This window comes from Canis lupus, chromosome 28 (genome assembly GCF_003254725.2).
Source record: "Canis lupus dingo isolate Sandy chromosome 28, ASM325472v2, whole genome shotgun sequence".
Classification (NCBI taxonomy): Eukaryota; Metazoa; Chordata; class Mammalia; order Carnivora; family Canidae; genus Canis; species Canis lupus.
In genome coordinates, this window is record NC_064270.1 from 2,267,798 (window position 1) to 2,281,726 (window position 13,929).

General features: G+C 45.3%; 1 protein-coding gene across 4 annotated transcripts in view; it reads right to left on the reverse strand.

Moving 5' to 3' along the window:
* ALOX5 (arachidonate 5-lipoxygenase) overlaps nucleotides 1-13,929 on the reverse strand; it is a 59,615-nt gene that overhangs the window by 23,272 nt on the left and 22,414 nt on the right. For all 4 annotated transcript variants that reach the window (XM_049102986.1, XM_025466401.3, XM_025466400.3 and 1 more), the window contains one exon: nucleotides 4,584-4,706. In XM_049102986.1, coding sequence (XP_048958943.1) covers nucleotides 4,584-4,706 — 123 coding nt within the window. The remainder of the gene's footprint in view (nucleotides 1-4,583; nucleotides 4,707-13,929) is intronic.

The following is a 13,929-nucleotide window of genomic DNA, read 5'->3' on the forward strand; positions in this document are numbered from 1 at the left end:
TATTGCTGTAATTCTAAGAGATCAATAGATTTTTTTTCCCAAGAAAGCAAAATACAACCTCACTATTCTGAGTCTGGTCCAGGAACCAGCAGCATCAGCATCACATGGGGGCTTGCTGGGAATACATACTCGATCCCCATTCAGACCCAATGATCAGAACTTGTGTCTACCAATGTCTCATGCGGACCCACATGCACATGAATGTCTGAGAGATGCTGTCTGGACCCACACTCCCTCACCAGGCAGCCTGGCTGCTTGTCCTTACTGTCTTAAGCAAGGAGGCTTGGAGCAGCTGCCCGGTGTCCTGGAGGAGCCCAGCTGCCCCAGAATAAACCTTGCCAAAAGAGCCACATTCAGTTAAAATTGCACCTTCCTTCATTGAGTTTGTTTCATAGTAGAAATCAGTATTTTCTTTTTCTACTCCCAGGGCAGGCTTGAGGTAAGTGTGGGGGAGGGGCACAGGAGAAGAAAAGGCAAGGATTGCTGGTACCTACAAGAGTTCTAGGGTCCAGACATCCAGCAGGCGCTACATAAATGGCAGGTGAGCTAAAGTAAAGAGCAGAGAAGGACACAAGGAAGCCAAGAAGAGGGAACGGTTCTGCCTCCTGTCCCCCGAGGGCCACCTGCTCTGGGAGGCCTCCAGCCCACAAAGGAAAGCCAGTCTGAGGAGATGGGAGAGCACAGGGATATTAAGCAGATTTTTTTTATGCCAGGGTTTCTCAAGGCCTTACAATCCTGGGGGCAGGGGTTCACAGTATGCTCCCCAGACCAGCAGCATCAGCAACCCCTGGAGTTAAAATGCAGATTATCAGGTCCTGCCTCAGCCCTCCTGCATCAGAAACTATAGAAATGGGTCGAGAAATCCTGATTTTTAACAAGCTCTCCAGGGGATTCTGATGAGGTTGCAATGTTTTCCAAAGTAATTTGACCACAGAACAAGCTCTTTTATAGGGAAACCATATTTTATGCTTTGTGTTATGTCTTCTTTTATGACCCATTTTTAACCACACACACAAAAATGCTACTTTAGCAAATATAACTAAAATGTCCCAGGTCTAACTTAGGTGGGAATATCTCCTCTACATTTCCCAACATTTTTATCTTCCAATGGGATGCATCTCTGACTGCCTAACAAAATTCGATAGAGGCAAACAGGGTTAATATACAGACATGCAGACATCAGTTGGAAGAAGAAGGAGATAGTTTTTAAACTTCCAATATTAGGGGATTTTGGGTGGCATTTGTTAGGTTAAGGGGGAGGACACTATTATCTATGAGTATTCTGGTGATGTGCAGCCAACTTGCAGCCAACTTGTTTCTGAGCTGGGGTGGTAGTAGGAGGGCATGGGGTCTTCTTTCTGCACAGAACTCATGGCTTTAGTTTCTGGAGAAATGAAAGGCCCCACCGTGGGCCTCACTATGCTGCTTCCCTGCTTTCCTCCTCCTCCTCTGCTGGAACTGCCCCCAGCCAGTGTCATCCCTTCCATCCCTTCTAGGCTCCTGCTCTTCAGCATCTCAGGCGCCTGAGCCTTCTCTTCACCACCAACTCCTTTCAAGGAGCCACACATGTGATTTTGTCTGGCCTTCAACTAGCAGCAGTGACCTGTGTAGGAGGCTGGGAGCAGGCAGTGATCGGGGCTATGGCCAAGGGGCTATGGCCCTACCCCTCCTGCCCCTCCCCAGTACACGACCTCTGGCCCTCGACCTGAGCCTGCAAGACATCACCAGAGGCTACACGGGGCTCTTGACCTCAACGAGACCCCCACGCTGGGCTCGTCTACCCCACTCCTTCCCCAGCTGCCCTATGTAATGACCACTTTGTTTCCCCGATCAGCCAGATGCATAGGTCAAGGATGCCTCAGTGTCTCCTAATTTTGACCTGAATCCCAGGTCCATCCACACCACAACCTGCATTCTTTCCTCACTCCCCTAGTCCCTCTTTGGTCACTCCCTTCACCACCTCTGGGTCCTCTCATCTGACCCTTGGAGGCTGCCAAGCCAAGCTCTCACATCTCCCCGAACTCTGCAAATGCAGGTCTGTAGGAGTCCGGGCAGACTGTGGCAGCGCTTCTGATGCTGCCTACCTAGGGAGCCATCTGTGGTTACAGTGAGGTGGTGAGGTGTCCCTGGTGACCTCACAGAGAAGGGTGCTCCTTCAAGGAGCAGCCTCCACCTGATTCCATCTGATGGAAAATGCACAGGAGGTGAAGGTTTGAGCACCTTGGTCTTGGTGCGAGGCTGGTCACCTCCTCTGGAGCTCAGTCACATTTCTGCACTGTTATACCTTACAAGGAAGGAAGCTCTCTTTCTCAATTTCCTTTAAAGAGACATTCCCTAATCAGCCCACCAACTTCCTGCAATCAAGTTCTAGTTTGTAAACACAAGTGGTGAGTAAACACACAAGCTGTTCCTCCTTCAATACCACCAGGAAACGTTACAAGCCACTTGATTCTGTGAAAAGGCCCAGCCACAGCTGACCTTTGCATAAGGTACCCTCTCTGCCAGAGCATCCTTGTCCCATTCTTCTAGGCCCCTGCCTCTGTCTGCCTGGTTGGCTACAAGGCCAGGCCAGATGCCTTTCTGCTGTGAAGACTTCCTGGGTTCCATAACAAGATAACACCAGACAAAGTGAAGGATCCTCTGTGAGTCCTTGAGGGCAGAGGCCAATCTGAGGGAGCAAGTGTGTGATGATGGAGACCTGGGTCCTGGCTGGCCTGACCCCATTACTAAGAATGGATGGAAACTAATGCTGTTTTGAGGGAGAACCTTCTCTGTGTGGGGTTGACCTATGTGGCCTCATTATATTCTCACAACAACCCTGGGTAGGATCTGTGGTCTCATTCTTTAGATGAGACACTGAGGCTCTGAGAAGTTAGCTTCCCTAAGATTACCTTCCACTGGCCCAGAGGCCTCTCCCATCTGCCCCTCATCTCCTCAGGGTATGGGGTACATTGAGCTACCTCGCTGAGGTCCAGTCCCCTTGACTCAGGATGTACCCTCCTCAAATGCAGAGAGCACACCTCTAATTTCCTTCTTAGAACCTCATGGTCCTCAGCCAGCAGAGGTAGGGCTTAGCTGGCCTGCTCAGCTGTGCTGCACCAGGAGGGGCTGAGGGCCCATCTCAAGATTCCTTTGCTATGTTCCTTTGCCAAACATTCCATAACTCAAGGGGCCAAGTTACGTGGCAGATGTAGAGAAGGATGGGCTATGGTATCATTGGAGAAATGGTGGCCTGTGTGGCCAGTACTGGGGAGCATAAGGGAGGAGGCATCACTCAGGCCCAGGGGCTTCTAGGAGCTTCTGGGAGAAGGGCCACCTCATCTAGGTCCTGGAAAATGATGAGTTGTATTTAGCCAGGCCAAGAAGGGAAGAATGGTATCTGAGGTGGAGGGAATGGCACATGCAAAGACAAAGGGCATGAAGATGCCTTGCTAACTAGTTCTTGACACACATGGCTGGAGTGTCCTGTGCATCTGGGAGCAAGAGGGAAGGCAGGTGAGCTGGGCAGAGATGTGCAGGCTCTCACCCATAGTTGGGGTAATCATTGGAGGATTTTAGAAGGGGAGTAAAAGAATTATATTTGCCTTTGTAGAGGGAACTTCCAGCAAACTATGTGTGCACTTGAGAATGAACTTCCAATTGCTGTGTGGGATGGATCCTGGGGAAGCAGGTAGAAGGATGTTTCTGAATGTCCCAAGGAGGGATGACAGAACCTGAGGGAGACATGCATCCTGAGACCCCAGGAGATAAACATGACCCCACAGGCAACTGGGTGGAGGAAGAGGCCAAGGGAGGCATGGAGGCCAATGGTTTCAACCCTGACTGCACACTGGAGGCCCCAGGGGACTTTGAGAACATATGTAGAAGTGGCCTTGCAGATGCTGGTGTGAGAACTCCCTAAAGTGTCAAGACACAGCTCAAAGTCTCCTCTACTGGCCCTGGGATGGTGCTGGGGCTCCATATGTTTTAACGAGCACCCTAAGAGTTTCAGTAAAAGCCCTGCAGTAATTCAATCACAAAGAAGGAGCACAAATCAAATCTCTGTTGTTTATCAGCCAGGGCCATTGGACAAGTTCTGTGACTTCCTTATTCCTCAGATTCTTCAACTGCAAAGTGAGAATAATAACCATGCCTGCCTCACTGGGTTGCTGTGACAGCCAGCCTGGGGATGGGTGTCAGTGGTCAGCGCAGGCATGGTGGCCATTTTTCCTGCAGAGCTTTGCTATCTAGGTACAGCCTGGGCCCTGTCCACCCTTGCATTGGCCATGGGAAGATGAGATATGGGTGGGGATGGGACACTTCAAGTAAAGACCTCTACTTTGGGCTGACAACAGAGCTATGTTTGGTGTCTGGAGTCATCCAGGTTTTAATTTTGTTTAGATACAGGCCACCCTGTGGTTGTACACTGAGGATCCAGCATGGCCAAGATACAGTCAGATGATTTGGAAAGAGGTGCCCAGCTGAACTGCTTCCCCATCCAAAGCACCCCCCACACACACACTCCGAGAAAGGAGTGAGGATCTCACTCGCAGCCCTAGCCCCTGGAGGAGCTGCCCAGCATCCTTAGGTTCTTGGAAACTCACGCTTTAGAGTAGTTCAGAACGAAGTCCACACCCTTCTCGCTATCAAACTGGATGTCTCGGGGTAAATCCTTGTGACATTTGGCATCAATACTCAAAGGGAAGCCAGGGTTCCACTCCATCCACCTGAGCATGAATAAAAAGAAGAAAACTGCATCAAATGCTTGGCCTTTGGGTTAGCCCTCTCAGACTAAAGGCTGCTCAACTGGTCTGAGGATGTGTCTTCTATCAGGTCAACGCATTCTAGCTGAGTGTGTATCCTGGGGGGTACTGGGACCCCTCCCAGGGGCTGGCAGTAGCCTGCTTTGCTGTGCCCAGAGCATCACAGTAGGAGGTCTGAGGTCCCCTGAACCTGAGACTGGGCTCACGGCAGAGGAGTAGTGAATGGTCGATGTTTACCAGTGTACAAAAAGAAGCCGAAAGGAAGCATCAGAAGACCTCACCCAACTGCAATCTCTCCCCTGGCATAGAGCAGCCTTGACGATCACTGGAGGTAGAAGTGGTTGATGCTACCCCACTTCTGGGCTGACCTGGACAGCTAGTATGTCCCCTGCTCAGTCAACACACCGCTGCACTGTGTGTGGTAGCTGGGGAATGGGGGCAGGGTCATGTCCAGGGCAGCAGGGTGGTTCGATGAGGAGCTTCAGGCACAGACCACTGCTAGTGGTAGGCTTAGTCACTGTTATAACCAAAATAGCTTCCCCCAAAGACAGGCCGTGCCAAAAATTTCAGGTCCTGGTGTCCTTGAAACTTATCCTGCAGCATTGATCACTTTTTTAAATTTTACTTTTCTTAAATAAAGACTTTATTTTAGAGGTGCAAATGTGCCTGTGAGCATGGGGTGGGGAGGGCAGAGGGGGAGGAAGAGAGAGACTCTCAAGCAGACTCCCCACTGAGCACAGAGCCTGACATGGGGCTGGATCCCACAACCCTGAGATCATGGCCTGAGCTGAAATCACGCTTAACCAACTGAGCCACCCAGGTGCTCCTTAAATTTTACTTAAAGATTTTTTTCTTAAACTTTTCTTTCTTTGCTTATGCAAAACCCAAACTAACCAAAACTGTCTCTTTAGCATAGGGAGAATGATCTCCTATGTCTTTAAAAAGCAAAATTTACAATCTGGTTAACAGCTTTTCCATTTGTATTCCTAATTTCCCTTTATTAAAATCTCCCTTGGGACACCTGGGTGGCTCAGTGATTGAGCATCTGCCTTCAGCTCAGGTTGTGATCCTGGGGTCCGGGAATCAAGTCCCACATCAGGCTCCCTGCAGGGAGCCTGCTTCTCCCTGCCTATGTCTTTACTTCGCTCTCTGTGTCTCTCGTGAAAAAATAAATAAAAGCTTTAAAAAAATCTCTCTTATGTAAGGAAAGTAAAACACCAAGAGTTGAAGTCATAAAAAAGTCTGGAGTCCGTTTTTTTTTTTTTTAAGATTTTTTATTTGTTTATTCATAGAGAGAGAGGGGGCAGGCAGAGACACAGGCAGAGACAAGGCAGAGAGAGAAACAGGCTCCATGCAGGGGGCCCGACGCGAGACTCCATCCTGGGTCTCCAGGATCACGCACCAGGCTGCAGGCAGTGCTGAAACGCTGCGCCACCGGTGCTGCCCTGGAGTCCCTTTAATATCATCTTGCCTTTTATTTATTTATTTTTGAATTATTATTATTTTTTATTGGAGTTCAGTTTGCCAACATATAGCATAAAACCCAGTGCTCATCCTGCCAAGTGCCCCCCTCAGTGCCCATGACCCAGTCACCCCAACCCCCACCCACCTCCCCTTCCACTACTACTTGTTCATTTCCCAGAGTTAGGTGTCCCTCATGTTTTGTCACCCTCACTGATATTTTCACTCATTTTCTCTCCTTTCCCTTTATTCCCTTTCACTAAATTTTATATTCCCCAAATGAATGAGAACATATAATGTTTGTCCTTCTCCGATTGACTTATTTCACTCAGCATAATACCCTCCAGTTCCATCCACGTCAAAGCAAATGGTGGGTATTTGTGTTTCTAATGGCTGAGGAATATTCCATTGTATACATAAACCACATCTTCTTTATCCATTCATCTTTCGATGGACACCGAGGCTCCTTCCACAGTTTGGCTATTGTGGATATTGCTGCTAGAAACATCGGGGTGCAGGTGTCCCGGCGCTTCATTGCATCTGTATCTTTGGGGTAAATCCCCAGCAGTGCAATTGCTAGGTCATAGGGTAGCTCTATTTTTAGCTCTTTGAGGAACCTCCACACAGTTTTCCAGAGTGGCTGCACCAGTTCACATTCCCACCAACAGTGCAAGAGGGGTCTCCTTTCTCCACATCCTCTCCAATATTTATTGTTTCCTGCCTTGTTAATTTTCCCCATTCTCACTGGTGTGAGGTGGTATCTCATTGTGGTTTTGATGTGTATTTCCCTGATGGCAAGTGATGTGGAGCATTTTCTCATGTGCGTGTTGGCCATGTCTATGTCTTCCTCTGTGCGATTTCTCTTCTTGTCCTTTGCCCATTTCATCATTGGATTGTTTGTTTCTTTGGTGTTGAGTTTAAGAAGTTCTTTATAGATCTTGGAAACTAGCCCTTTATCTGATACATCATTTGCAAATATCGTCTCCCATTCTGTAGGTTGTCTTTGAGTTTTCTTGACTGTATCCTTTGCTGTGCAAAAGCTTCTTATCTTGATGAAGTCCCAATAGTTCATTTTTGCTTCTCTTTCTTTTGCCTTCATGGATGTATCTTGTAAGAAGTTACTATGGCCGAGTTCAAAAAGGGTGTTGCCTGTGTTCTCCTCTAGGCTTCTGATGGAATCTTGTCTCACATTTAGATCTTTCATCCATTTTGAGTTTATCTTTGTGTATGGTGCAAGAGAGTGGTCTAGTTTCATTCTTCTGCATGTGGATGTCCAATTTTCCCAGCACCATTTATTGAAGAGACTGTCTTTCTTCCAGTGGATAGTCTTTCCTCCTTTATCGAATATTAGTTGACCATAAAGTTCAGGGTCCACTTCTGGGTTCTCTATTCTGTTCCATTGATCTATGTGTCTGTTTTTGTGCCAGTACCACACTGTCTTGATGACCACAGCTTTGTAGTACAACCTGAAATCTGGCATTGTGATGCCCCCAGATATGGTTTTCTTTTTCAATATTTCCCTGGCTATTCGGGGTCTTTTCTGAATCTACACAAATCTTAAAAGTATTTGTTCCAACTCTCTAAAGAAAGTCCATGGTATTTTGATAGGGATTGCATTAAATGTGTGAATTGCCCTGGGTAACATTGACATTTTCACAATATTAATTCTGCCAATCCATGAGCATGGATTATGTTTCCATCTCTTTGTGTCTTCCTCAATTTCTTTCAGAAGTGTTCTGTAGTTTTTAGGGTATAAACTCTTTACCTCTTTGGTTAGGTTTCTTCCTAGGTATCTTATGCTTTTGGGTGCAATTGATAATGGGGTTGACTCCCTAATTTCTCATTCTTCAGTCTCATTGTTAGTGTATAGAAATGCCACTGATTTCTGGGCATTGATTTTGTATCCTGCCACACTGCCAAACTGCTGTATGAGTTCTAGGAATCTTGGGGTGGAGTCTTTTGGGTTTTCTATGTACAGTATCATGTCATCTGCAAAAAGGGAGAGTTTGACTTCGTCCTTGGACTTCCTCTTTCTTTTACAGAGTCCCCCTTAATATTTCTTGCAGAGCTGGTTTTGTGGTCACATATTCTTTCAGTTTCTGCCTATCTTGGAAGCTCTTTATCTCTCCTTGTATTCTGAATGAGAGCCTGCCCCTGCTCAGCTCGGGGCAGGAGCGTCCTTGCTGTCCTGTGCCCTCCTGGCCTCTGCCTGTCCTTGGGTGAGCGCCGGATCCTGGGCTGTGTCCAGCGCCCTGGGTTCCGGGGCCTGCACTGCTGGAATCGTGCTCCCAGGGCCGCAGCCCCCTCCGTGTGGAGCCGTCGCGGGAGCTGCTCCCAGGGCCAGCCGGGCCCGCCCTCCAGCCCTTTAGGGAGCTTGGCCCACAGCGTGTGGCCCCTCTCCCCTGGGCGCAGGTGTCTGTTAGTGCCCCTGGGAGCCCGGGGGCATTCCCGCCCTCCTGGGGTCCTGCTCCAACTCCCTGCGAGCGCCTTTCCGTCCTTCCGTCCGGGAAGGTTGGTGCAGCTCCTGCTTCTCCGGACCTGGGCCTTCCTGTCCTGGGGGCACTCGCCCCGCGGCCTTAGCCCAGCTCGTCACACCCCCTCCCCATGCCTTTTTTATTTTTAAATTTTTTTTCCATCTTCCTACCTTGATAGAAGCACAAACTCTTCTCACTGTAGCGTTCCAGCTGTTCTCTCTTTAAATCTCAGACTGAATTCATCGGTTTTCAGGATGATTTGAAATTTATCTAGGTAAGTTGGTGGGGACAGGTGACTTCGGGACCCTACTTTTCCTCCATCTCGCCCCGCCTTCATCTTGCCTTTTACTGTCACAAAAATCCCTATGGCTTTTCTGTGCAGTCCTATTGGTCCAGTAGGACTCCATTAGGACCACAAGAGCCAAATAGGAACTGAATATGATCCATCAGAGCAAATGCATTTTGAAAAGCATTTTCTGTCTCGCAGCACTGCCATTTCTCATTGATGGTTTACTTATAAGATTACATTTTCCTGGACTCTAAGAAAATCTTCTATATTTGTTATATTTGATTTAACACCACATTAACAGAATACAATGGAGACAAGTGTACAAGTGTACAACATCCTAATCTACTGATATTTCCCCCCCTTATTTTAGAAAATTCATTTCCTGGGAACTCCTGTCTCTCACTGCTGTCGCCCCACCTCCTGAGTGGGCAGCACTGATGGATGAAAGTGCCCGGCCAGGGTGGTCAGGAGACTATGGCCTCTGAGTGCATGGAGACAGCACAGTTGTGAGCTTGCCACCAACACCTGTGTCCCTCCCACTGTAGGCACTGCTACCTGAAACACCTGACCGGCTAACCTGCATGGGGGCCAAAGGCCTTCATGTCCTCCGATAAACAGGCAAAGAAAAAAAAATCACACTCCACTGAGGAAGACCAAGTTGAACAACCAGGCAGAAGGAAGAAGAAGCAAAAAAGACATTTAATTTCTTTGAAAAAAGGAGAAATGTTAAAGAGATGTGAGTAAAGGAAGTAGTTAAAAGACTTTCTCCAACAACAAAACATGATTTCTGAATTGAAAATTCAGTAGAGAAATGGGAAAAGAGAATAGTCCCTGTGAGATCTAATTTTGTCTCCTGGACAAAATGTATTCATTCAATAACTAGTTACTGAGAACCTGTCAGGTGCCAGGCACTGCTCTGTGCAAAATGGAAGAAAATGTAACACAAATACAGAACAAAACCACAAAGAAATGGAAACTACGATGGGGATTAAGGAGTGTACTCTGTTGTGATGAGCACTTGGTGTTATATGGAAGCAGAAGCACTGAATATTGTACACCTGAAACTAATATGACACTGTATGTTGACTACTTGGGATTAAAATTAAAAAAAAAGAAAACACAGGAGACATGAAAGGCAGGTATAGAAGATTTAACATGCAGAGACTAAGATCCAAAAGGATGGAGAGGGATATATGGAGAACCAAAAATCCAGAAATAAGAGAAAAACTTTCTTAAATTGAAAAGACTTCAATTTTCTGAGTAAGCCCCAGGTGGAAAAGAAAAGGGCAAAAGGGCATGTATAGTTATATACTGATTAAGTGTTAAAATGCCAGAGAGAGGGAAGATGTGTGTGTGTGTGTATGTGTGTGTGTGTGTGTGTGTGTTGGTGGGAAGCGTGGAGTGGGGCAGAAAGACAAAAGGAGGTGGGGTGGAGAGAAGGGAGAAGGGGAGAGGGAGCAGGGGGAGAAAGGGAGAGCGGAGGAGAGAGATGCTCTCACAAGCTCACAAGTTTCTAGGAGAAGAAAATAATCGACTTATCATTAGGTTTCTCATTTTATACTGAAAATGAGGAGACAGTGTGAAGTATTTACAGATTTCTTTTTAGGTCGTCATCTAAGCCTCTTATATCGTCAAGTAATTGGTGAGGGCAGGAGAATTTTCGGGAGGTAGAGACAAGCATCCATTCAGGTATTATATTACCCCAAACCTCTTCTGAGGAAATTAACTGAACAAATTCAGTCTAAACCATTAGAATGAACCACAAAATTCTGAAATATAGTAAAAAGTGTTCATCAGAAAACAATAGCAAGTATAATATTAAATTAACAGAAATATCAAAGGCTTTTCTCAAAAATCAAAACCATCATTGCTACTATTACTTGTTTTGGGAATTCCAGTTATGAAATAAGGAAAAAAATACAGTGATGTAAATAATGGAAAATAGCAGACAAAATTATCGCCATTTAGATAATCTGACCGAATAACTAGGTAACTAAAAAGACCCACTAACAAAAAAGATTAGTGCCAGGCAGCCTGGGTGGCTCAGCGATTTAGCACCGCCTGCAGTCCAGGGCATGATCCTGGAGACCTGGGATTGAGTTCCACATCAGGCTCCCTGCATGGAACCTGCTTCTCCCTCTGCCTGTGTCTCTGCCTCTCATTCTCTCTCTCTGTGTCTCTCATGAATAAATAAAATCTTTAAAAAAATGATTAGTGCCAATATAAGAGTTTAGTAAGTTGTCAATACAAAATATTTAAAAATGAATAATATATCTTTATCCCAGCAATATTTATTTACAACTAGAAGAATATCCCGCTCAGAATGGTACAAGCTATAATTTCCCTTGTATAAAGTACCCAGGGAGGAGAAAAGTCTGCAAGAAGAAAATTAGAAACTCTACAGAAGGTCATTCCACAAGACCTAGATGGGAGGGAAAGACATATTGTGTTCTCAGGCAGGGGCGGGGAGGGCTGAATGTCATTCAGTACATAACATATTTATATGTAATTCAAAGCAATGCTCATCATGAAAATTTTAAAAGAGAATGACAGAGCTATTAACATATATTAGAAAGATATAATATTCAAAAGATGGCACTGAGTTGCAGAAAGAAAAACAGACTAACATGAAAAGTCCAGAAACAGCTCCAAGAAAATATGTAACTATGATATAAAACTAGCTAACGCTTATCAAGTGTTTTCTATGTGCCCCAAACTATTTCTATGAATTTTCATGGTTTAATCTATTTAATTCTCTCAAAACCCTGGGTGGTAGTTCTTATTTATTTATTTATGTATTTATGTATTTATTTATTTTTTATTATTTTTAATAATAAATTTATTTTTTATTGGTGTTCAATTTGCCAACATACAGAATACCACCCAGTGCTCATCCCGTCAAGTGCCCCCCTCAGTGCCCGTCACCCATTCACCCCCACCCCCCACCCGCCTCCCCTTCCACCACCCCTAGTTCGTTTCCCAGAGTTAGGAGTCTTCCATGTTCTGTCTCCCTTTCTGATATTTCCCACTCATTTCTTCTCCCTTCCCTTATATTCCCTTTCACTATTATTTATATTCCCCAAATGAATGAGACCATATAATGTTTGTCCTTCTCCAATTGACTTATTTCACTCAGCATAATACCCTCCAGTTCCATCCACGTTGAAGCAAATGGTGGGTATTTGTCGTTTCTAATGGCTGAGTAATATTCCATTGTATACATAAACCACATCTTCTTTATCCATTCATCTTTCGACGGACACCGAGGCTCCTTCCACAGTTTGGCTATTATGGACATTGCTGCCAAAAAGTAGTTCTATTCTTTCATTCATCTTTTTTTTATTTTTATAAATTTATTTTTTATTGGTGTTCAATTTGCCAACAAATAGAATAACACCCAGTGCTCATCCCATCAAGTGCATTTCACTCATCTTATAGCTTGAGGGGGTGAGGCACACAGAGCCTAAACAACTTGCACAGAACATGGGGTGAGTGGCAGTAAATGGGAGCTGAGCTCAGAAACTGGCTTCAGAGCCCTTGCCCATAATCACAACCCTGGGCTGGCTCTGCGCGTGGTGGGTGTCCTCCCTAGGTAGTAGGGACGAATGTAGTATGTAATAAGTAATAAGTGATACTGAGGATGCTTGACCCCTACTTCACGTAATGTATAAAAATACATGGCAGGTGAATTGTGGGTGTATAACATGGCATGTTAAAGACTAAATTGCAAAAGTATAAGACAAAAATATAGGTGTACGAATGTGACACTGGGTTGGGGAGGGCCTTCTTATGCAAAGCAGGAAACCCAAAAGCAGTAAAGAAAAGTCAATATATGTAGTTAAGAAAATAAAGAACTAAAATCTTCTGTGACAAAAGCAACAGAAGACAAATGACATATTCTATACTTATAACAAAATGATATTATCCTAATATACAAAGAACTTCTTTAGATTAATAAGAAAGACAGAAAAATAAAGCATAAACATAGGCAATTCAAAGAAGAGGCAATGCACAGGGGCATAACTCCTAGTGGTCGGGGAATGCACATTAAAACAACAATGGAGTCCAACTTAGAGATTTTTAGATCGTTAAAAATACAAAAGATCAGCATGATTGGGTATGTTGTATATATACACGTGCAACTGGAAAATTGCACTGAAGATTGCTATAAAATTGTGGGGAAGGACTTTTGTTAGTATTTCTTAAAATGAAACTGCTCATTTGACCCAGCAATATGAGTTATGGAAATCAATCTGGCACCAGTCCATCAAGCTGCTTGTACAAGGCTGCTTCTTGCACCACTGTGAGTAATGCCACATACAGACAAACATACAGGTGGGAAACAAGCTGAATGTCCATCAATAGGGGAATGGCTGAATTCACACACAGCTAGAAATATGCGGCAATTCAAGAATGAGGAAATCAAAGAGATACGATTGCAGGACATTAGACTGACCTGAATGAAAATGTCTCAAGATGCAAAGCATGTCTCAGAAACAGTTGCTCTGGGTGATAACTGAAAGAACCTCTTTGGAAAACAATTGGCAATATCTAGAAAACTTAAAATGTGGTCTGCAATCCTGCAAGTCTACTTTGAGGAATATTCCCTGGAGAAACTATTCCATGATGGCACCAGGAGACCTATGAGGAAGCTCACTGTGGTGCAGTCCACATGCCCATCAGCAGGAGAGTGAGTGAGCCTGACGGTTTATTCATACAATGATGTGCTGCAAATGAATGGATAACACCTGACTGTGTCAACTGGCTCCTCTTTAAAACAGAATAATGAGTGAGCAAAGCAAAGTTGTGAAGTGATTAAATATTGTTGATTGCAAACCACTCCACTGCACACTGTTCTGTGTGCATGCGCCCTCCGGAAATATGCAGTCACGGTGAGAACGGGGCAGTGCATTACCACCTATGTGGGTTTCTCCATTGCCCTTCCTGGCTGACTGAGGGGTGA